At 36.1% G+C, this 24,824-nt stretch overlaps 1 protein-coding gene across 1 annotated transcript; it reads right to left on the bottom strand.

Annotated features, from left to right (window-relative positions):
* Positions 1–16,687: 16,687 nt before the first annotated feature.
* Positions 16,688–18,805, bottom strand: LOC127813482 (geraniol 8-hydroxylase-like). Its single transcript, XM_052354453.1, has 2 exons — positions 17,806–18,805; positions 16,688–17,604 (listed from the first exon to the last, which is right to left on the bottom strand). Exons 1-2 carry the CDS (start codon positions 18,697–18,699, stop codon positions 16,984–16,986), a joined length of 1,515 nt encoding a protein of 504 aa, XP_052210413.1. The 5' UTR covers positions 18,700–18,805; the 3' UTR covers positions 16,688–16,983.
* Between the last annotated feature and the right edge of the window lie 6,019 nt (positions 18,806–24,824).

The raw sequence follows: 24,824 nt of genomic DNA, 5'->3' as shown, positions 1-24,824 counted from the left end.
CTAAAATCCATTTAATATTAGGTGTGTATTATAGCTAAAATCCATTTAACTTTAAGTGTGTGAGTGCCCGTTAGATATAATTATGTCTAATTGAATAATTGAAATTGTGTGGTTTGTATTGCATCTTGTGGCCTATAAATAGCTCACTTGATTGCATTTGTAAGTGTGATTATTATTCTTGAATCAAAGTTTAGTTATTTCCTTAGAATTCTCTCTTTGAGAATTGCTTTTGTTTTCTCTCATTTTCTTTAGTATTTTCTCTTGTGATCTTACTTTCTTCCTTTCTTCTTTTAAATTCTTATGTCATTTATTATTACTTTATTATTCACCGCCTAAATGGACGGTTAGTTTATGCCTTTAAATTCTTGCAATTTTAATTCTTGTCATTTAATTGTTCACCGCCTAAATGGACGGTTAGTTTATGCCTTTAAATTCTTGCAATTTTAATTCTTGTATTTTAATTATCTACCGCCTAAATGGCCGGTTAGTTTCTTCTATTTTAATTCCTGTCATTTAAATTCTGTTATTTAAATTATGTCATTTAAATTGTTGTCAATTAATTTAATAGAGATGAGTAGCTAAATCTAATCTTGGGTTAAGGCAAGGACAGTGTCTAACGCCAATGATTCCCAAAGAAAGCTACGCTTTAAATGAGTAACATTGGTTTAAACTTCAATATGAGTTTGTTTTGATTATTGAAAAATCACTAGGTTTGGATTGGAGCGTAAACCTAACTTAGAGCTTTCATGTCACGCATGAGAGTTACTAGAACTGGAAACGCTATCATACCCAAACCCGGATGATTAATTTAGTTGTTTTGTGTATTAATTGTAATTAAATTTATGGTAGTTTTTTAAATTAGAATCCCGCATATCATGTATGGGGATTGCTTAAACTAAAGCTATCATTATCTTTAATTGCATTTAATAACAAATCCTCATATATGAAATTAAATTAATGTTGCTAATCTTTTATGCTAATATTTGGGAATCAACGGGTTGGCACTGAAATTGTCTTAACTCAAGTACTTTCCAATTTCATATTCTCACGTTTAGTATTTATTTCAACTTCTGTCTTGCTTTATTTTCTAGTATTTGTTATCTAAAAAAATTATAAAAATCATGTTATCAATCCATCTAAATGCGTGTGCGTGTGTGTGACATTCTTTTTTTTCTTTTGCCATAAATAAATCTCTCAGTGGACGACCTGGACTTATCCAGAAAGTATAAATTTAAATTTGAACTACAACTGCACTCGTACACTGACGAGTATAAACCTCTCGCCTAAATAAATAAATAAAATATAAAATTTTTATTGTGTTTTGTTTTGTGTTTTAATTGCAGGGTGAGAGTGCAGTCAAATTTTGGCGCCGTTGCCGGGGAGATTGAGGCAAAAACAAAAAGAAAAAAAAAAAAGAGAAAGAAGAAGCATCTCCTGATAAATTCGGTAACTCTGTTTCTTTTTACTTTATTTTTGTTTGTCCATTGTGTATGATACTTAGGTCTGGTAGAACTGTAGAAAATCAATCGCTCATGTCTCAACACAATGAGAACATACCACTTGCACACAACATGTCTGCACGTGGTAGTGACCACGGTGACCCTGATCCCATTGATCAGGAGATGATCAGACCCCTCAGAGAGTATCTTCATCCTCCTAGGCAGACAACCCCCTCTTGTATTATTCTTCCCATCAACCACCATAGGTTTAACTTCAAACCTGGCACAATCCAATTGTTGCCAACTTTTCATGGCATGGATTCTGAAAATCCATATACTCATATGAAAGAATTTGAGGAAGTATGTAGCACTTGCATGGACCATACAGTAAATGAGGATGTCATCAGATTAAAACTCTTTCCATTCTCACTGAAAGATAAGGCAAAAATATGGTTAAGCACTCTCTCACCTAGATCTATAGGAACTTGGAGAGAAATGCAAACAACTTTCTTAAAAAAATACTTCCCTGCCAACAGAACTGCTACTCTTCAAAGACAAATCATGAACTTTGCCTGTAAACCAAATGAGAATTTTGCTCAAGCGTGGGAAAGGTTTAAAGACCTTCTTCACACTTGTCCGCACCATGCTTTTGAGCAATGGAGAGTGGTCAGTTTCTTTCATGATTCACTCACTCCACAATTGAAAATGCTAGTTTCTACAATGTGCAATGGAGAATTCTATGAGAAGACTCCAGAAGAAGCTTTCCACTTCTTTGACACATTGGCTGAGAATACAAGAAACTGGGAAGTTGGTCCAACATCTGCTCTTGATTCAAGAGAAAATCCACAACCTAGAGGGAGATACCAACTAAGTGAGAGTGATGATTTAAATGCAAGACTAACTGCTTTAACAAAGAAAGTTGAAAACATGCAACCCAAAAAGGTGCAATCTGTTAATCAAGTGGAAGTAAAGTGTGTTGTGTGTGATGCAATAGATCATTCAACTGAAGAATGTCCTACCCTACCTGCTTTCAAGGAGGTATTGTATGGGCAGACTAATAACAATCATTCACACAACTTTGAGGGGAGACAAAATCAAAATCAGAGTGGAGCCTATTATGGGAATAATCAGAACTACAATTCATACCATCCCAATAATAGAAATCACCCCAATTTTTCTTGGAGAAATGATTCTGAAAATCATTCTCAACCTCCCTTCCCTACACAACAACATACCTTCCAACAAAATCAAGGTTCTTCATCCAATACTTACCAACCTCCTCATAGGAGATCTTTGGAAGATACCTTGCACCAGTTCATCCAAAGTCAAACAGGTATCAATAATCAGGTTGCTCAGCTTGTCAAAAATCAAGACCAAACAAATAGAGCCATAGAAGACATTAGGAGCCAGTTGACCAAGATAACACAAACATTGAGTGTGAGAGAACCCGGGAGGTTTCCATCCCAAACTAATCCTAACCCAATTAGGCAAACCAACCAGGTAGAAGCTTCAAATAGTGAAACCAACACTCATGAACAAGTGCAAGCAGTGACTGCCCTAAGAAGTGGAAGAATAATTGAGAAACCAACTGATCCTAGGATAAACCAACATGTTGATGAAGAAAAAGAACCAAAAGATTATGAATCCACCGTGGAAAAAAATGAAAAAAATGAAAAAAATGAAAAACAAAAAGAAAATGAGAAAGAAATTCAATACAGGCCCAAACCACCTTTTCCCCATTGAATCATTTGAAAAAAGAGCAACAAAATACAGATATATATGAAGTGTTTAAGCAAGTGAGAATCAACATCCCGCTGTTAGATGCAATCAAACAAACACCTTCATATGCAAAATTTTTGAAAGATTTGTGCACTGTCAAAAGAAAAACAAATGTGCATGAAAAGGCATTCTTGACTGAACAAGTCAGCGCCATTCTCCAATTGAAAACTCCTCCCAAATACAAAGACCCAGGCTGTCCAACCATTACATGCATCATAGGAAGTCAAAAGGTTGATCGAGCACTCTTGGATTTAGGAGCTAGTGTCAATTTGTTGCCATACAGTGTGTATCAACAGTTGGGATTAGGTGAGCTTAAACCTACTAGAGTGACCCTTCAGCTGGCTGATCGATCAGTCAAAGTTCCACGAGGAATTATGGAGGATGTTCTGGTACAAATCGATAAGTTTTACTTTCCAGTAGACTTCATCGTTTTGGACACCCAGCCGCATCAGGGGCCTCAACCTCCTGTGCCAGTCATCTTAGGTCGACCATTCCTTGCCACATCAAATGCCATCATCAACTGTAGGAATGGTGTGTTAAAGCTATCTTTTGGGAACATGACTGTAGAAATGAATATCTTCAGGGTAGCCAAACATCAGGACACTGAGAGTGAAGTGGAGGAGGTAGACTTGATCCAAACACTGACCAATGACTGTTTTGAAGAGTTCATGAGAAGACCCAAAGAAGGAAGTCAAGATTTTGAAGAAATAAAAGAAATGGAAGTCATAAGCAAAGAAAGTGAGAAGCCTACATGGATGCCTGGTTTAGAGCCATTAAGGAACTTGGACAGTAAGCTCATGGCTCCTGATAGCCATCAGTCCACGCCTGAGAGAAAGCCATTGCCCAGTGATTTGAAGTATGTCTTTCTAGGAGAAGGGGAAGCATTCCCAGTGGTGATCTCTTCAAGTTTGACACCTCAGCAAGAGCAACAATTGATAGAAGTTCTAAAAGCACACAGGAAGTCATTAGGATGGACCATTTCAGATTTGCAAGGTATTAGCCCTTTGATATGTACTCATAAGATATTCTTGGAAGAAGGAGCAAAACCAGTTAGGCAAATGCAAAGGAGATTAAATCCCAACATGAAAGAAGTTGTCAGAAAAGAAGTGCTTAAGCTATTGGATGCTGGAATAATTTACCCAATCTCTGATTCTAAGTGGGTAAGTCCAACACAAGTAGTACCCAAAAAGTCTGGAGTCACTGTTGTAAAAAATGAGAACAATGAACTGATTCCCACACGCATCCAGACAGGATGACGTATGTGCATTGATTATAGAAAGCTCAATTCTGTGACAAGGAAAGATCATTTTCCTTTGCCTTTCTTGGATCAAGTTCTGGAGAGAATAGCAGGCCAAGCCTACTATTGTTTCTTAGATGGGTACTCAGGGTACAATCAGATAGAAATTGCACTAGAAGATCAAGAGAAGACAACTTTCACATGTCCATTTGGGACATTTGCATACAGGCGCATGCCATTTGGGTTATGCAATGCTCCAGCCACCTTTCAAAGGTGTATGATGAGCATTTTCAGTGAAATGGTTGAGCAGATTGTTGAAGTATTTATGGATGACTTTTCTGTTTATGGAAGTAACTTTGAGGCCTGTTTGGAGAATTTGAAAAAGGTTTTAGCAAGATGTGAGGAAACAAATCTGATACTCAATTGGGAAAAATGTCACTTCATGGTGAAACAGGGCATAGTCTTGGGGCACATCGTTTCATCTAGGGGGATGGAGGTAGACAGATCAAAAATTGAAACAATTCAAAAACTCCCCATCCCTAGGAATGTGAAAGACATCAGAAGTTTTTTGGGACATGCAGGGTTTTATAGGAGATTCATTGCTTCCTTTAGCACTATAACAAGACCCTTGTGCCATTTGTTGTCTCAAGATGTTCCGTTTGAATGGAGTCCTGCCTGTCAAAATGCTTTTGATAAATTGAAAGATGCACTCATTTCAGCACCTATCATTCAGTCCCCTGATTGGTCCCTCCCGTTTGAACTTATGTGCGATGCTAGTGATTATGCGGTAGGAGCTGTGTTAGGGCAGAGGAAGGATAAGAAACCTCATGTGATATATTATGCTAGCAAAACTCTTAATGAGGCACAAAAGAATTACACCACTACAGAGAAAGAGTTACTAGCAGTTGTCTTTGCCCTGGACAAGTTTCGATCTTACCTCGTAGGGTCACTAGTGATCATTTTTACTGATCACGCTGCTCTGAAGTATTTGTTCACAAAGCAAGATGCAAAACCCCGTCTGCTCCGATGGATCTTACTCCTGCAAGAGTTCAACATTGAAATCAGAGACAAGAAGGGAGTAGAAAATGTGGTGGCTGACCATTTGTTAAGGATTCCAAGTCAAGATCTCACACAATTTGATGAACCAATTCATGACAATTTCCCTGATGAGCAACTGTTTGAAGTGAATGTTATTCGTGCATCATCTGTTGTCCCTTGGTATGCTGACATTGCGAACTACCTGGCAACTGGTCTGATCCCAGACCATTGGAGTAAGCAAGATAGGCATAAATTTTTCAGAAAAGTCAGAACCTTCTTTTGGGATGAGCCCTACCTCTTCAAGTATTGTCCTGATCAAATCATCCGTAGATGCATACCCGATCATGAGCAACAAAGTGTCATCAATTTCTGTCATACTCTTGCATGTGGAGGCCATTTTTCTGTCAAGAAAACAGTTGCAAAAATTTTTCAGAGTGGATTTTATTGGCCGACACTGTTCAAGGATGTGTACAAGTTCTGTTCAAATTGTGATCGATGTCAAAGGTTAGGAAGTCTGTCAAGGAGAAACATGATGCCATTACATCCGATCCAAGTGTTAGAAGTTTTTGACTGTTGGGGTATGGATTTTATGGGCCCATTTGTCAATTCATTTGGTCATGAATACATCTTACTTGCTGTTGACTATGTGTCCAAATGGGTAGAAGCAATCCCGGCCAGAACAAATGACCATAGGACTGTCGTGAAATTTTTGAAAGAAAATATATTCAGTCGATTTGGGATGCCACGAGCAATCATCAGTGATGGGGGTTCCCATTTTTGTAATAAAGTTGTGGCAGGATTAATGAAGAAATATGGTGTACTGCATAAGGTTGCAACACCATACCATCCCCAAACCAATGGTCAAGCCGAGCTAGCCAATAGGGAGATTAAGCGCATATTGGAAAAGACTGTTGCTGCTAATCGTAAGGATTGGTCCTTAAGACTAGTAGACGCTCTTTGGGCGTACAGGACAGCTTACAAAACAATTTTGGGAATGTCTCCCTATAGGCTAGTATACGGTAAATCTTGTCATCTGCCGGTGGAAATTGAGCATAAAGCATATTGGGCAATTCATAAGATCAACAAGAGTCTAATTGAAGCAGGCTTATCCAGGAAGCTCCAATTGAATGAACTTGAGGAAATTCGGAATGAAGCATTTGAAAATGCACGATTGGCCAAGGTTCGCATGAAAGAGTTACATGATCGGCACATCATTCGAAAAAGCTTTCAGGTAGGGCAACAGGTACTCTTGTACGATTCTCGATTGCATCTATTCCCAGGAAAATTGAAGTCTCGATGGGTCGGCCCTTTTGTAATCAAGTTCATCTCAGGATATGGGTCATTTGAGATAGAAAATCCGGAGTCAGGACAGCTTCTAACAGTCAATGGTCATAGGTTGAAACCATACCAGGGTAGTGTTGAGGAGAATGAAGGAGTTGTGGATTTGGATGATCCACCATCATCTGATGAATAAGGGAAGTTTCATGTCGTCTGGGAATCTGACGTTAAAAGACCACCTTTCCATTTAGGTTAAATGGATGTTTATAGATCTGAAAAAAAAAAATAAAATAAAAAAAAATAAAAAAAAAAATAATAATAATAATAATAATAAAGAAGTATATATATAAGTTGTTCATTTTCTGCATTACTTAATTAACTTTGATTCAAATAGTGTTTCTCTGTATGCAGTCTAAATAAAAATTTTTCCATACGAGTTCATGTATTGAAGACCGTCAGGTATGCCTATCTTCTATCCTTTTATTGTCGATTGAGGACAATGCGCAATTTAAGTTGGGGGGTAAGGTGTACTTATTGATTTATTAGTGAAATAATTTTGATTGACTTGATAATATTGTCTTGTGTGATATATATACTTGATAATATTGTCTTGTGTGATATATATGATTTTATTGGGCCCCTACTAAAAAAAAAATAAAAAAATAAAAAAAAAAAAAAAAAAATTTACCAAAAAAAAAAAATTTGAATTGAGAGAGACAGAATTGACGCTGGTGGTAGCTATCTTTTCTTGGGCAGTGCAATCACACTGCCCTATAAAGGATAAGGCACACTGCCAAATGTTGAAAAATGAGGCACCAAGCGTTGAAAAAGAGACGCCAAGCCTGACCCTGTAATTGTGACATGTCTCGACTCGAGTGTAGAATAGTGATGACCGTTGCTCTATAAGAGACTCCATATCTGTATGAGGCAAGTCACCCTTCTTGAGCTCAATCTTCTCTCCTTTGTGTTATCCTCCGATCAGGTACTCTCATCCCTTTTGCAAAGTTTATAGTTCTTTACTTTCTTTTCAGTATAGTTATTTAAAAAAAAAAAAAAAAAAATGGATTTTTATCTCTCAAAAATTCACAAATACTATCCATCTCTCCCACAGAATGATTTGAAAAAGATTTATGCTGCTAGGTGTGAAAGACTTAGGCTGTTGATGCATAATAACATTCCTGAAGATATTCGTTGGCTGATCGAAGCAAAAGTTCGATTAGCTGGTGAAACTTCACCGAGTTTTAAGCACTTTCCAGGTTTAGGGAAGAGTAGTTTTTCGAAGAAAAGAAGAGCGAAAAGAGTGAATGGTTGTTACAAATGTGCTCGATGGACCTGTAACACACGATGCAAATCTGTGGGGTTTACGTCCATAAATCGAGAAGATAAAATTAGTTTCATAAAGGATGGACTGAGTAAGGAGTCTTTGGATGATATCCGATTGACTCTTGAGACGCATCCATGTGGAATAGTGCAAAGAGAACTTCTTGCTTTATGGACCCAGTTCAGAAGTGACCACCAACGCTATAGTCTTGGGAATCTGACTAAAAACGACCCTGTTTGCCAATCTATAAGAAAATTGGATGGGAAGCTTATCCCCGCTTCATAGAAAGTGTTTAAGCCGTTTCTGGACGTAAAACCAGAGGAAGATGTGAGCCACAATCACAACTACTTATACATACGCATGATTTTTGTTTGTATTTATTTCTTGTTGAATTGTTGTATAGCTACTTTTGATCGCTAAATCTCTTTCCAGGGCATACAAAAGGAACAAACATGGAAGGTCAGTTAGTTCGTCGAATCAAAACCATATGTGTACTTTGTGGCTCTCAACTTGGGAGTGATATTTGTTACGCACTTGCAGCAAGCGAACTAGGCAAAAAATTAGGAGAGAAAAAAATTAATTTGGTATATGGAGGGGGAAGTCGTGGATTGAATGGTTATGTTTCACAAGCTGTACATCTTGGAAATTCATCTGTGGTAGGTGTAATGCCATTCCCTTTAGCTGAACCACATATTTCTGGGATTACACGCGGTCAACTTATAGAAACGACTTCTATGTCTGAGCGTATGGCTTGTAAGATTTATCAGTCAGACGCCTTCATTGCTTTACCAGGAGGTTTTGGAACACTTGAAGAAATGTTTTGTATAATCTCCTGGGCCAAGAGTAATCTCCATACCAAACCCATTGGACTTTTAAATGTTAACCATTTTTTTGATGGGTTGCTCTCTTTTCTTGATCAGGCTGTGGATCAAAAGTTCATTTCTCTTTCAGCAAGAAAGATTCTCATTTCCGCATCCACCATTGATGAGCTGCTAGAAAAATTACACACTTATGTTCCACAGCACGATCCTTATGAGCCTTGGATAGACTGGTCTAAGGCAATTAGTAACAAGCGCCAAAGGGGTCCGATTAATTTAGATTTATCACTGTGAGAAATGCTCTTTATTAAGATGGCTAAGTAAGGAGTACTTTTTGTACTCTTGAGACGCATTTTAAGTATTGAACAACTTGCAGGATTTTTCTTGGTTGTGTTCTTAAAAAAAAAAAAAAAAAAAAAAAAAAAAAACTGTGGAATGTTGTTAGGCAAAGTCTTTGATAAGATGGCTGAGTAAGGAGTACTTTTTGTACTCTTGAGACGCATTTTTTTTATCTTATGACTTGCATGGAATTTTTATTTTGGTGTGAAAATATAAATATATATATATATATGGTATGCTCATTTGTTGTTTAAGTTTTAGCAGTTCACAACAAATCTATAGACTTGTGGAGTTACAGGTATTCCTAACAACCCTAGTTTATTACTGCAATTCAAGTTGGGGGGTGTAAGGTCTAATTATGAATTATCTGGTTCATATTTAACTGTGAGTTTGCTATTGCTAGTTTGTAGTATTGTGTGATTTTGATTATCTTTATCTGCTCTTATTAAAAAAAAAATAAAAAAATAATAATAATAAAAAAAAAAAAATTATGTGTTTTAAATAATGCTATTCCTAAAGCTTGAAGTTATGCACTGATAGCCGGTTAAGTTTGCAATACAAAACATGAATGCATTGATTTCTTATTTGAAAACGTATATGCATTAGAATAAGTAATTTGCATTCATCAGGGATTCAAATTTAGAAATTGGTTATCGGTCATAAAGTCAAAGGTAACAGTAATTAGTTGATTAGTACACTGTATGATCCCTCAACAGAAGTGGAGACTATTACCCAAGTAAGTGTTTGAGCCTAATAACCGTTAATTCTGAGTGAAATAACACTTACTCTAAATATGCTCTCTTGTTTATCTTATCTTTTCAATGGCTTCAAAATATCAATTCGCTTTGAATGTCTAGTATGATAACGGATAAGTTTGACTGGTTTCAAACTCTGAATTAGATGACTGAGTATCATCGTTTTGTAGAAGCATGATAGGGGGATCAATTTCTTTCATTTTGAGCTTATTAAACCTTTTTCTTTCTTTAAATTAACCTCCTTTGGTAGCCCTTTTGAGCCATTTGTAGTACAACTTTTTTCGTTACCCTTGTTTAACCCATAACCATATGAATTTTATCCAATCTGGTGTGATTTTGGGAATTAGTCTATTTATCTATTTTCATATTTAAAAAGAAAAAGAAAAAAAAAAGAGAAAAAAAAAGAAAAAAAAAAGTGAAAAAAAAATGGGGCAAATTCTCTTAGTTATTCAGAATAACTGTTTCAAAATGAATGCTAAAAAAAAAAAAAAAAAAAAAAAAAAATTCCCGACACACCCTTTGCACACTCTACCTTTTCTTTGACAACCCGTATTAACCTTATAGCTCCATTACAACCCAGTCTGGTCCCTTTTGATGCTATAAATCATGTGATCTCAGAATTCGAGTTTGGAGTAGGGAATCATGTTTAAATTCAGAAGTTACTCATCTAGAGCATTATTCCAATCATGAAGCTATGTCAATTTCCTTGTTCTTTCATGAAAATACGTTCCTTGTATTTGGGATGACACTGAGTTTTGAACTTGTTCTGCATTTACTCTTATAACGGTGCACCCCCTTGTGTGTACACCTGAGAAATCCTTTTTATTGGAGGGAAAATCCATAGTGAGATTTGAGTCAAAACTTCAAGAGAGTAAGTCTGTGTGTTGGTCATCCTAATTGCTATTCCTGAGATTGTATGATCTTTAACCAAAAATCTGATTTAGAATGCTAAATTATTTATTCAATTTTATGCATTTCGATTTCAAATTTGAAATTTTTACATTCATACAGTTATTAAAACTTGGCATGTGTATAGTCTGATTGCTAAGGGACTAGCAATGTTTAAGTTGGGGGGTATGATTAGTGGTTAATTTTGTAAAAATTTTGTTATAATTATACCCTTCTTTTGATCTTAAAAATGGTTTAAATTAGATATTAATATATATTTTATGGTTATATGCAAGTTTAAATTGAAAAATGAATGAAATGAAATTTTAAAGTAAAATTTAATAATAATAATAATAATATATAAAATTATATATAATACATATACATCATTATATGCATGCATGTAATATATATATATAATATAATCTAATATATATATATGTGTGCCATGTGTAATACATATATATAATATATAATTTATTAATAACATTAAATTATTTTTTTTTTCTTTTTTAGGCATGAAGAATTCAAGCCCATGAAGATTTAAAGTCCATGAAGACATCAAATCCATGAAGAAATCAAACCCATGAAGAAATCAAGCCCATGAAGATTTAAAGTCCATGAAGACATCAAATCCATGAAGAAATCAAGCCCATGAAAAATTCAAATCCATGAAGAATTCAAGCCCATGAAGAATTAAGGCCCAATTTGAGCAACCCATGGAAGATATTATTTGGAGAAGGCCCAAGGATTATTTTTAATCCTAATAAAGATTAAAAAACCAATTTATAGAAATTTATTTTTATTTTTTATGTGAGAGCTTTATTAGGTATGTTTTTTAGCTAAAATCCATTTAACTATTAGGTGGATATTATAGCTAAAATCCATTTAACTTTATGAGTGCTTTATTAGGTATGTATTTTAGCTAAAATCCATTTAATATTAGGTGTGTATTATAGCTAAAATCCATTTAACTTTAAGTGTGTGAGTGCCCGTTAGATATAATTATGTCTAATTGAATAATTGAAATTGTGTGGTTTGTATTGCATCTTGTGGCCTATAAATAGCTCACTTGATTGCATTTGTAAGTGTGATTATTATTCTTGAATCAAAGTTTAATTATTTCCTTAGAATTCTCTCTTTGAGAATTGCTTTTGTTCTCTCTCATTTTCTTTAGTATTTTCTCTTGTGATCTTACTTTCTTCCTTTCTTCTTTTAAATTCTTATGTCATTTATTATTACTTTATTATTCACCGCCTAAATGGACGGTTAGTTTATGCCTTTAAATTCTTGCAATTTTAATTCTTGTCATTTAATTGTTCACCGCCTAAATGGACGGTTAGTTTATGCCTTTAAATTCTTGCAATTTTAATTCTTGTATTTTAATTATCTACCGCCTAAATGGCCGGTTAGTTTCTTCTATTTTAATTCCTGTCATTTAAATTCTGTTATTTAAATTATGTCATTTAAATTGTTGTCAATTAATTTAATAGAGATGAGTAGCTAAATCTAATCTTGGGTTAAGGCAAGGACAGTGTCTAACGCCAATGATTCCCAAAGAAAGCTACGCTTTAAATGAGTAACATTGGTTTAAACTTCAATATGAGTTTGTTTTGATTATTGAAAAATCACTAGGTTTGGATTGGAGCGTAAACCTAACTTAGAGCTTTCATGTCACGCATGAGAGTTACTAGAACTGGAAACGCTATCATACCCAAACCCGGATGATTAATTTAGTTGTTTTGTGTATTAATTGTAATTAAATTTATGGTAGTTTTTTAAATTAGAATCCCGCATATCATGTATGGGGATTGCTTAAACTAAAGCTATCATTATCTTTAATTGCATTTAATAACAAATCCTCATATATGAAATTAAATTAATGTTGCTAATCTTTTATGCTAATATTTGGGAATCAACGGGTTGGCACTGAAATTGTCTTAACTCAAGTACTTTCCAATTTCATATTCTCACGTTTAGTATTTATTTCAACTTCTGTCTTGCTTTATTTTCTAGTATTTGTTATCTAAAAAAATTATAAAAATCATGTTATCAATCCATCTAAATGCGTGTGCGTGTGTGTGACATTCTTTTTTTTCTTTTGCCATAAATAAATCTCTCAGTGGACGACCTGGACTTATCCAGAAAGTATAAATTTAAATTTGAACTACAACTGCACTCGTACACTAACGAGTATAAACCTCTCGCCTAAATAAATAAATAAAATATAAAATTTTTATTGTGTTTTGTTTTGTGTTTTAATTGCAGGGTGAGAGTGCAGTCACCAAGCGACCCTTCCTCGATAGACACAACCTCGCAATACATCTTCCCTGTGAACTCATTCTGAAACTCCTTGAATTTTGAGATTGTGTATACTTCTTGAAATTGTTTCTCCATGGGATATCTCGATGCGTATGGGACCATCTGAGAAAATGACTTAACGTCTGCCTGAAACTCCTTTTCAACTTTAGACCTCAATGCACGCTCATATTGTTCAACAAATTGCTTCAATGAAGTTTTTGAGTGTACATAACCATCGAAAAATGCATTCATGCTCTCACTCCGCTGGGTTGTTGACATCCCTGCCCAAAAACTAGTTTTCAAGAAACATGGCACCCAACGGGCTCTTTGTGTGTATAGTCCAGACAACCAATCGTTGTCATGCAGTGCATATTTCTCAATCATTAAACTCCAACCTTGCTCGAATACTTCAGGACTATGTGATTCATACACAACATCATGTACAGCCGAAAGAATTGAAGCCTTGTAACTATGGTTCCCAAACTTTTCAGGCAACTTCTTTAGTATATGCCACAAACACCACCTGTGCTTCGTGTTAGGGAAAACTATCTCAATTGCGTTTTGTATAGCCCTATCCTGGTCAGTGATTATTCCAGTGGGAGCTTGATCCTCCATGCACTGAAGCCATGTACTAAACAGCCACACAAAAGTCCTAGTGTCCTCGTTCGAAAGTAGACCACATCCAAATAGTGTCGACTGCCCATGGTGATTTACACCAACAAATGGAGCAAATGGCATGTCGTACCTATTGGTCAGGTATGTGGTGTCGAATGTCACAACATCGCCAAATTCCTTATACGCTTGTCTACATCTATTATCCGCCCAAAATACATTCCTCAATCGATACTCTTCATCCAAGTCGACACTAAAGTAGAAACCCGGACAAAGGGCTTGCATTTTAGAAAAATACGCTTGAATAACAGCAGCATCTCCTTCCCCAAGTCTTAACTTTCTCACCTTATCAATATAATTTCTACAATCTTTTTCCACAAATGTCAAATTCTCATACCCACCAGCCTCAACAACAGCTGAGTTATAACTTTTCTGTAGCGAGATTCCAACTATATCATTAACTTGAAGTTGTCGCTTCACCTGATCGTTCAACTGTCTATTACATTTATACAACCTAGATTTGCTTGGACTTGTTTCTTGGTTATGCTCAAGATGGATGGTGCTTATTTGCCATGTTCCTAAAACAACTAATATGGCTGTGATCTTAGCTTTACACCCTATTCAAATTGTTGGTTGAGGCTTCAAAGAAGTGCTAGCTTGACTAGTTCTTTTGCCCTCTCGACTACATGCATAAGTCACATATCTTACGACCCCATCCTCACCCTTCTTCGAATTCCTTTTTTTTATTGGAAAACCCACATGGTAAGCATATTGTTTGTAAAATTCATAAATTTCATTCTCATAATTGAATTTCATTCCAACCTTAGGGACAAGATCATTGTATTCTCCTGTTACTTCGTCATTTAACGGAGGACCCTCATTATCTTGGCAATTTTCCTCATTATCTTCGGCTAATTCCGGAAGCACACTATGATTCACTAGATCAAACAAGGCACACGCATAAGAGAATACAATGTTACCTATATAATTTGCATAAACATTTTGTTTTTCTTGTTTTAAATCACTAATTTTCTCATACATACCTATGTTACTCATTGGGGCTTTCCTTCATCTCCTAAATTAGAATTGATTGCCTACAATCAAATTAAAAAAATTATAGAAAATCAATACTTTATTAGAAGTATAATATGGTACATGAATATATACAGAGAAATAGAAACAATGGAAACCAACAATAGAAACAATGTTAGATTATTCATGTGTGCTAAAGACATTTTAGTCATCAGCACACATTTTAGTCATCTTTGTATCTGATGTGTGCTAAAGTCTCAACCCTGCTCATTTTAGTCATATTTGTATCTGATGTGTGCTAAAGATGAATTCGCAACCCATAATCACATTTGAATAATCTTTGTATTTGATGACTAAAGTCTTTTAGACACAAAATGTGGTCTAACTCAATAGAAACAATGTCTAACACATTAGATACAAAGACGTCGCAACCCAAATGCGGACTGTCAGTCGCCACCAGCCACGGTGGCCTGTGGTTTCCAGTGATCATAGGCAACCACCAGACACCCAAAGGCCCATCGACCAACATACCCTAAAACCAACAAGATCCAACGGCACAATCTCCCTAGATCTAACATTAAAGTCTCGGCCAAAGCTAGAAAATGCGTATATACGTATATAGGATGGATGTGTGCTCATGACTAAAATGTCTAAAAGACTTACCTCCCTTTTTTTAGATAGGAGCCAATGGAGTCAAGAGAGGGCCAGAGATGAAATCGTACGGGCAGAAGACGATGACCCTTCTTCGATCAGAGAAGACGGGTCGCACTACGGCCAGTTTCGTTTTGAGTGATGGGGGAGGTCGATTTAGAGAGAACAAGAGAGAGCAAGTAAGAGAGAAGGTAGTGAGAACAGTGAGAGACTTCGCGATGGCTAGGGTCGAACAAGAGAGAAGACACAGAGAGAGAGCAACTGAGAGAGAAGATAGAAGGGAGTGAGAGATTGAGCGTCGGAGCGAGGGAAGGACTCAAATTTGAATAGGGGTATTTCTGTAAATTGGATAAGGGGTGAAATTATAATTCTCTTCTGGGGGTGGCACTTCTTCGGGTACCTCTTCTGGCCGAATAGCATTTCCCTTTATTTAATCCTATCAAAGTTGATTTGATTAGATATGCCAATTTGGTGAAATAACCAAATTTTTTGAAAGGGCATTTGGGTGATTTCACAAAGTGCTCACACCTGCTCCCCCAACTTCGCTGGGGACATGAGTTACTTTTATTCATAAAATGGTGGTTTAGTGATGCGAATAAAAAAAAAAAAAAATTCATAGAGGTTAAAATCAAATCTATTACATAAAAGATAAGCAATTAATATATATACGATTAAAACATAATTTTGTTATATAAAAAAATCAATAAAGATTTCTTTGACCCAATAGATTGGTTAGATAGACCGAAAATCAAATATGAAGTAAACAATGCATAAAAAAATCAATAAAGATTTCTTTGACCCAATATATTATTAATATTATGTTCGACGTTTGTAATATCAGAAAATTTTATAAAATACAAAAATGAAAGCTTGCATATTTATTTGGTTATTTTTCATAATTTTTTCTTCTTTTTATTTGGTTTCGAAGTATTTTAAATTTACCTCAAATTATCAAAGTTTTACCATTTCATATTATTATTTTGATCCTCAAATAACATTAATATCACAACAACAACAACAACAACAACAACAATAATAATATATTCAGCCTTTATCCCACTATGTAGGGTCGCTTACATGAATTATAGTAATCTCATTATCATTATTAAGAAAATGACTCAACGATCATCATCTGCAAACATTTTTCAACTATCATATTTGTGTGATCTTCATAGTTTTAGCCATTTATTGAACTCAAAATAATTAATTAGTTCATATATGATCAAAATAGTTCATATATATGATCAAAATACATATTACAATTACATCAAAATATCAGAACATATATATAATGAACACATACATGCCATGCATATATTGTTTTATAGTGTGCTACATGCGATTTATTTGATTTTATTACATGTGTCTCTCTGTGTGTGTGTGTGTGTTCCTTCATTCTATACTACAGATCACAGGCCATGCATGCAGACAGATTTATATCCCAATTATTCTCTTAAGTACAGAATTCTTCCAGTTATCTTTTATTTTTCACTCTTCAAGGGATTGCAGCAGCCACAGCCACTGGAATGGCAACAAGTGGAATAGCCTTCTGAAGGGTAACCCCAAACTTATCTTGCATGTCCAGCTCCTGGGGCAACATTCCATTAGGTAGCTTCCAATCAAAATGGTAAAGCAGATTAGCCAACACTAATTTGAGCATTCTTATGCCAAGGCCCAAGCCTGGGCAAATCCTTCGTCCCGCACCAAATGGTATAAATGCAAAGTTCTTGCCTACGAAATCAACTTCTGAACTTAAAAACCTTTCTGGAGTAAAGTTTTTTGGCTGGACCCAATATGAAGCGTCTTGTGCCATAGACCACGCGTTCACGAGGATTTGGGTGTGCTTGGGAATGGTGTACCCACAAACCTCAACCTCTGTCTCTGCTCGATGAGGAAGGAGAAGAGGAGCTGTGGGGTGGAGCCTCATTGTCTCTTTGATGATTGCGTCCAGGTATGGAAGTTTGGGAAGGTCTTGTTCTTGGACGCTTCTTTTTGATCCGATGGTTAGGGCTAGTTCTGTCTTTGCCTTGGCCATGATGGTTGGGTTGCGGAGAAGCTCTGTCATTGCCCATTCTATTGTGGTACTGGTGGTATCAGTGCCGCCAATGAACAAATCCTGTCATTCATGCATGCAATAACATAATGGAGGAGTGATTAATTACATATAGAAGATATATCAACTGTTAAAGAGCTAAGTTCTATTTTTCATATATTAATAAAACTAATCAGCCCAGAATATATGTTTACTCATTTTCCATGAATTATTGTCATTTAATTTGGCTCATGCTTAGTAGAGAGATTATAAATATATACGTACCGAGAGGAGAATATTTATATTCCGGCGGTCAAATTCATCGCCATGCTTTTCACTATGATCAAAGAGAACATCCAAGAAATCCCCGCATCTAGGCGAACCAGATGCTCTTCGCTTCATCCGTTGATCAATCATGTCCTCAAGCAATTCATGCAAACGATCGTAGGACACCTTAATCTCCCTCCTTATTCCCTGCGGATCAAACCGGCTCAGGAAAGGAAAACAGTCTGCCAGATTGGGCCTTCCCGCAAGCTCCATTATCCTCGCCATCAACACCTTCAGCTCTTTCATGGCATCCGATTTCGCATCCAGCATAGCCCCCGAGAACATGGTGTTCGACAGCAAGTTCAACGACGTGCCGAACACCAGCCTCCCCACGAAAATGCCTTCTTTGGCGTCTCTCGCTTCCGCCACGTGGCTAACCATATTATCCATAATTTGATGTCGCAGATGCTGCAGCTGATCCAATCTTTGGGCCGTGAAAAGTTGGGTGTTGCATAGCTTTCTCAAATTTGTCCAGTGAGGGCCTCCTGACGACCAAACCAAGGACAAGTGGTGATCGGTTTCTGCAGTGACGGCATCTGGGATGGCCCTGCCCATGCATGCCCGATCATTCTTTTGGAAAATTTCTTTTGCCATCTCGGCAGAAGAAGCCACCACAGTGGTGGCGAAGCCGAGTTTCACTGTCATGAGAGGACCGTGGATCTTGGCCAGCTTGGGAAGGGACTCGTGAGGTCTGTCGCCGATCATCAGAAGGTTTCCGATCAATGGCAAGCCTCTCGGCCCTGGTGGAAGCTTTCTAAATCTGCGATTTGGGAAACCCAGCAGGACATTATTGAGGCAGGCCTTTAGGATGAAGAACAGACAGAGAGAGAGCAAAACAAAGAACAACTCCATGTTATCACAGCGTATTAATTAGAGCCCTCCAAATCAATTGTCCTTGGTAGCTAGCTTTCTGATGTCTTTTGTGATCTGAGCTTGCTGGTCCTATTTATAAGAAAAATGATATCCTGTGAAAAGTTTTGTAGTTATGAACTGCATGTGTTTGATTAGATCATATATTACTTTATAATCACGTGATGTGTTTATAAAAGGGCATAAAAAATTTAGTCATATAGTTGGAATGGGAAAAGTGTTGGTCCTTCCTTCTATTTCATGACCTGACTGAAGGCCGCCGGCCCGGCAATCGCTTGATGTGTTTATAATTATAAAAGAGCATAAAAAATTTAGTCATGAAAAATTTTATGCTCCACGGTCAATTTAATTTTTTTATAAAGGTAAGAAATTAATTTCAAAACTTTGGTGCTCCCTCCCTCTCTAGTTCTCAACATCTCCTCAGCTCTCCTTCTCTCTTTCTCTAGTCAATTACGACTGCATCTCCTCAAATCCAATAGCATTTCCGATCAATTCTAGCATATCCTTTATTAGTGTTATAGTATTCTAATGTGAGATTTAGATGACATCTAGCGATTGTAATTAAGGGACTAATGATGTAAATATTATAAATATAATAAAATATATTTTCATATTTTAAGATCATATTTTTATTCATACATATTGAATCGATCTTATGAATGAACTCTTAGATTTCCTAATGATAATCTTACTCTTAAGTATTAAGAATATGTGATAAAGATTTTCAAGGTTAAGGATTTCTTAAAGATTATTCCTAGTGCTTAGATTTCTCAAAATACGGCTATAATTAAATCAATTACAGACTAGCACATAGCTACTACATTTGATTAGTATGAGATACTAATGATTAATGATAGTTTGATTAGAGCTTTATTCCTCCTTTAGAGCCTCTAAACCCTATTCCATTTCTGACTTTGCTCCTTTTTTTCTTTTTTGCTATTGTAGCAACCCAATCCATATAGAGTGTATAATGGATTGACAAATCTATTCTCTTTGAACCCAAAATATAACTTAATCACCCACAGTAGACTTGGCTAGGACATAGGTCTCATTGCGGGCTTCATCCACATTAGGAGCGTAGATTGACTAGGTCTTCTGTAATTTTAGGAGACTTATTGGTCATCTAGTTTGTTGTTCGGGGTAGTAGGGGACTGCCCAATAGAGTTGTTCGGGAGCTACTGGAGGTAAGAGTTGCTGCCATCGGAGGAGATTTGAGCCTCTTCACCAGATTTGAATATCCGACATAAGGTATATCCCTCGACACTCGATGGTGTGGTTTCGATATTATGCATATGGTCGTTTGGAAATTGAGTCTTGCAAGGCGATCTTGTGCTTTATCTTCAGCTACATTTTATGTTTGTTTTCAAAAAAAAATTGAAAATTAAAAACTTATTGCATTGATACACCAAATGTTGGCGTCCTTCTTCACCCTCAACTCCCTCTCTCTTTGGCTATGTGTCCTTAGCTCTAATGACATCTCCTCAACTCCCTTTCTTTCTCAGACTTTGTCTCCTCTACGTCTTTTTAGCTCTCTATTTTTCTCTGGCTATGTCTCCTCAGCTTTGACAGCGTTTCCCCAACTCCCTTTCTCTCTCTGACTGTGTTTCCTCTACATTTCCTCAGTTCCTCCTTTCTCTTCGGTCAACTCTAGCTTTTCCTCAGCTTTTTACCTTGTATGGAAGTCCTTACTATTTTATTTTATTTTACTTTTATATTAACTAGACCAAATGGATATGGCCATGGAGAGATAAAATTCTTATAGATGATCTCATTAGTGGGATAAGGGCTTGTGATGTAGTTGTTGTAAGCATACCAAATTATATTTATTTACCAATGATGGTGATTGAATCTCGTGCGAGGAAGAGGGAAATGAAAGGAAGGGAAAGTTCTGCAGAGAGAGGAAGAGAAGACGATTAGGGAGGGATATGAGGAGATGGTGGCTAGAAAGAGAGGAAGAGGCGATGAACGGTGTTGGTGAGAAAGTTGAGGAGATAGCCAAAGAGGGAGAGAACCAAGGAGATAATGGAGTTGATCGGAGAGAAAGGGGAAACTGATGAGACGTAGTTAAGAAGATAAAGAGAGTTGAGGAGACACTACTTAAGTTGACATAGTTGAAGAGAGAGAAATGGTGACATAGCTAAAGAGAGAGAAATGGTGGTGAGCATAAGAGGGAGAGTTGAGGAGACACAGAGAACTAAAACAGGAGAGAGCAAAGAAGTATTGAAATTAATTTTTTATAATTATAAAAAAATAATCTTTTTAAAATTAAATTTAATTTACACTCTGACACATTAATAGGTGGTGCCATGTCATTAACCCAATCCAGTAGTGGGGCTGTGATAGTTCCAGCATAAAACTTTATCTTAGTCATATAAAGTACACAGGGAGAAAAGGATGGTGAACTGTTTGTTCATATTAAAAAATAGAAACCAAAACTCTGTTCGTAATTTGGGACTCCATTATGGGAGAATGATCATAAATAATTAATAATTTACAGCATATTTTGAGTGGGTCAAGTTCCTCCTATACGTACGTATATAGCCTCATTCATTTGCGTGACCATACAATATATATATATATATATATATAAATAAAGACACACACACACACATACACGCTGCATGAGAAGACATCAAAGTTAGACAACAAGAAGGAAGGACTAATAACTCAACAGGGAAAAGTTTATATTTATTTTGATAATTAGCTCAACAGGGAACACCTGGGGATGCCTTACTCCACCATTATTTTAGAGGATGCCGTTGGAGCAAAGGAGCATGCTGATGATCATCTTAATTAAAATTGTTAAATTTGACATAGACTATTTTGTCCGATTTGATTTATAATTTTTCATAGAAGAGTTTGATGGAGACAAATAATTTATGGTTTGCTCTTCGTTTAATTATAATCATTAGCTAAGTTATAATCAATTTTAATTCTTACGGTGAATATTATTACAAAGGTTAAAATGATCCAACTTTAAAAGTTGACCCATAAGTCATACAAGATTTAATAGGAGTTCGATCAGTCTTTGGGCCTCACAATGGTGTTGTAAAACTCAGATTTTTTGTAAAACTTATACATTTGAAGAAATAGAATATTTCAAAGGATCATGAAAGCTCGGAAGAAAAAAATGCAATTTTTAAAAGGTTTGGGAGAAAATTTAATTTACCAAAAGTATTGGAAACCTTCTTAGGGGCCGATAAAAAATGCAAGAAGCCTCTTCCTAAGTGCGTTTGGGGATCAAAATAATGAGGTTCAAGAGTAGCCAAGGCCTTAAAAGATACATGGGTCAAAGTGCGAAAGTGTAAAGTTTTGGGCCAAAGTGTAATTTTTAAAAATCCGTAATGAACTTGTTGAAGGAGCAAACTAGCCAAATTTTCTATTTGGGGTTATGATGAGGCTCTAAAAACAAAGCAACACCTAATTGAGTAGGTGGAAGAAGAAGATTGGTCGAAGATGTCTATAAATAGGCCATGAGTTAACACTCAAAGCATACCGATGAGATTTGAGCCAAAACTAGGCTGATTTAAGGGGATTAAAAGTTAAGATTAAGTTCTTGAGAGTAAAAGGAAGATTCTGCAAAAGGAAAGAGTGAATTTGGTGAAGAAATGAGGGAGAAACGAAGCTTCATCAGATTTTTGAGTTTTGTAAGAACCTGGGTTGAAGCTGCCAAAAAATGGCTAGGAACGGGTGGTTTAAGGCTATATTTGGCTAGAAGAGAGAAAGAGGAAGGTGTAGGAACGAACGGGGAGTGAAACGGAGTTGAAACAACCAAAAAATCGAAGGCCAGCTGAGTTCGTGTCACTGTCGCCAGATAAGACAACCGGTGCGTGTGATACACGCACCAAACCAGGCTACGTGTAAAGGCACGTGAGACCCCTTCCAAGGGGTTGTGTAGGTGCGTGGTAAGTTCAAAAATTCTAAAAAAATACCAAAAAATAGAGAAAAATAAAATAAATGAGGTTTATGGAAAGAAATAGGGTACACCCTTTACAAAATTCATGTTTATTGTAGAAAAACAAGCCCCCGCAAATGTGAACAATAGTGCTACAAGTAAAACAACAAGGTGAGTGGTTCCTACATATACTTTCTTAATCCCAGCCATTTGTAGTTTCATTTTGTATGGTTTGTGGCTTGCATATCATGTGTTTCCATGGCAAACATGTTATTTCCATTTATCATGCACCATGACGCTTGTGGCTAGTTGATGTAGGTCATCATGTGTGATCGAGGAGTGATCACATGCCTGTGCGGTGGGGTTGGAGAGTTTGGACATGATGACTAGCGGGAATGATTGCAACATCTTGACATGGCTACCACATAGGGATATTTCATACTGCATGTTACATTTACGCGAAGAAAATTTTATTCTGAACTCTCACTAATATATTTCATATCTTACATTGGCATATTCAAATGTGCCAAGTACCCTAGAGACAAGTAAAGGAAAAGGCTAAGAGGTGGTTGAAGTTTAATTGGATTTCTCTAATATTTGTTGTGTATATATCTCAAGCCTTGTAAATATACATCTTAAGCATTGTACTACTGGTGCTGTATAAACAAGAGCTACTATAAAGCTTGGTTCTATCTTTATTTCCTTAATTTTTGAGGGTTTTGCATCATACTTGTACTTGTATTAAAATATTTAGTGAAAACCCTAGCTATTTAGCTTTTCAGGTTCGATCCTTTACTTCTGCTAATAAGGATTTCCATAACCCTCACATGTAATATTGGTATGTATTAGCAACGTTGTAATATTTAGAAATTGAGTGTTACAGTTGGTATCAAAGTTAGAACATATGGTCTTGATTTACTAACTTTGAGGATACTTTGGTCTGTGACAGGTATGGATCAAAATATAGTAGAAAATCAACATCAGTGGGCCATCATGGGATGGTGGATGACGCTCTTGGAAGGGTGATACATGCACCCATAGGATGTGTTAGGAGATTTCCTGGATTTAGTTACCCCTGCTTTGTAGTAATTTCCACCCTACATGAAGGTTCCCTACAATGTAGATCTTTAAATAACATATTTGATTTATTTATTGACTGTAGAATAGCAAGACATTAGAAATGAGCTTCACGCTTAAGGAGCCTATGATGATCTTATAGCTTTTATTATCTACCTACACGAGGTTGAAACAAATATAGACATACCTCTGAACTTGATAGGATGTCACGAAGAAGGACTCGAGGAATGAGCCCTTACACCCTTGTCAGGATCTAAAATTGAAGAAGAATAGCTTTGATTTTGTAAGAACGAGGGTTATATATATATGTACAAATAAGTGAGATGAGATGTTTGTTATATACATGCACATACGTGTACAAAAGGAAAAAATAATGATATGAGACGTTTATGATATATGTTACTAATCTTTGAGCTTCTTGGTGACATGATTAGGTCATGTAGCCGTATTAGGAAATATAGACGATTGTCAGCAAAATCTGATGAATAAGTAGAATGAGGTTTGGTATGAGTAAGTATTTTAATTATTGGTGAGATTAAACACCTAGCTGAAATCCCGTGTAACTCATTAGATTTTTGGAGACATTTTCATATATGGTTTGTTAGAATTCCTTATTTACAACTGTTTGTAGAAATTTACGGGTTTGAAGTCTTAGGAGACTAATTGGATTTTGGAGGTACTTCTAGATATGGTTCATTAGAATCTCGTACTCATGACTATTTTGCAGGAATTTGATAAATTTGGAAACTTTAGGATTCTAGGTAATAATTGTTTGGGAGATGCCTAATTATTTTACAGGATAATGAAAGATCAATGGAACTTGGAATACTACTTTGTTTTGAAAATATTTGATGAACCTAGAATCTTAAGGATATTAGATAACAAGTGCTCGAGAGACTATTTTATTGTCTAATTGTTCTACAGGAATTTCAAAATTTGGGAGATTATCTAAATCCAAGTTATAGACCCAATAAAGATCTAGTAGGCACTTAGTTCGTCAAACCTCATACAGATTTGGGGATATAAGTATTTGGAATTTGTTGGATTGGAAATCTGCTGGATCCACAAAAGTTGGGAAAGTCGAAAAACTTACAATTTTGAAGTTTTAGTCTGATTAGCTGAATTATTTTACTAC

The sequence above is a fragment of the Diospyros lotus genome, chromosome 11, assembly GCF_014633365.1.
Source record: "Diospyros lotus cultivar Yz01 chromosome 11, ASM1463336v1, whole genome shotgun sequence".
In the NCBI taxonomy this organism is placed as follows: domain Eukaryota; kingdom Viridiplantae; phylum Streptophyta; class Magnoliopsida; order Ericales; family Ebenaceae; genus Diospyros; species Diospyros lotus.
Note: the sequence above shows the minus strand (reverse complement) of the source record. Positions and strands in the feature narration are given on the sequence as shown.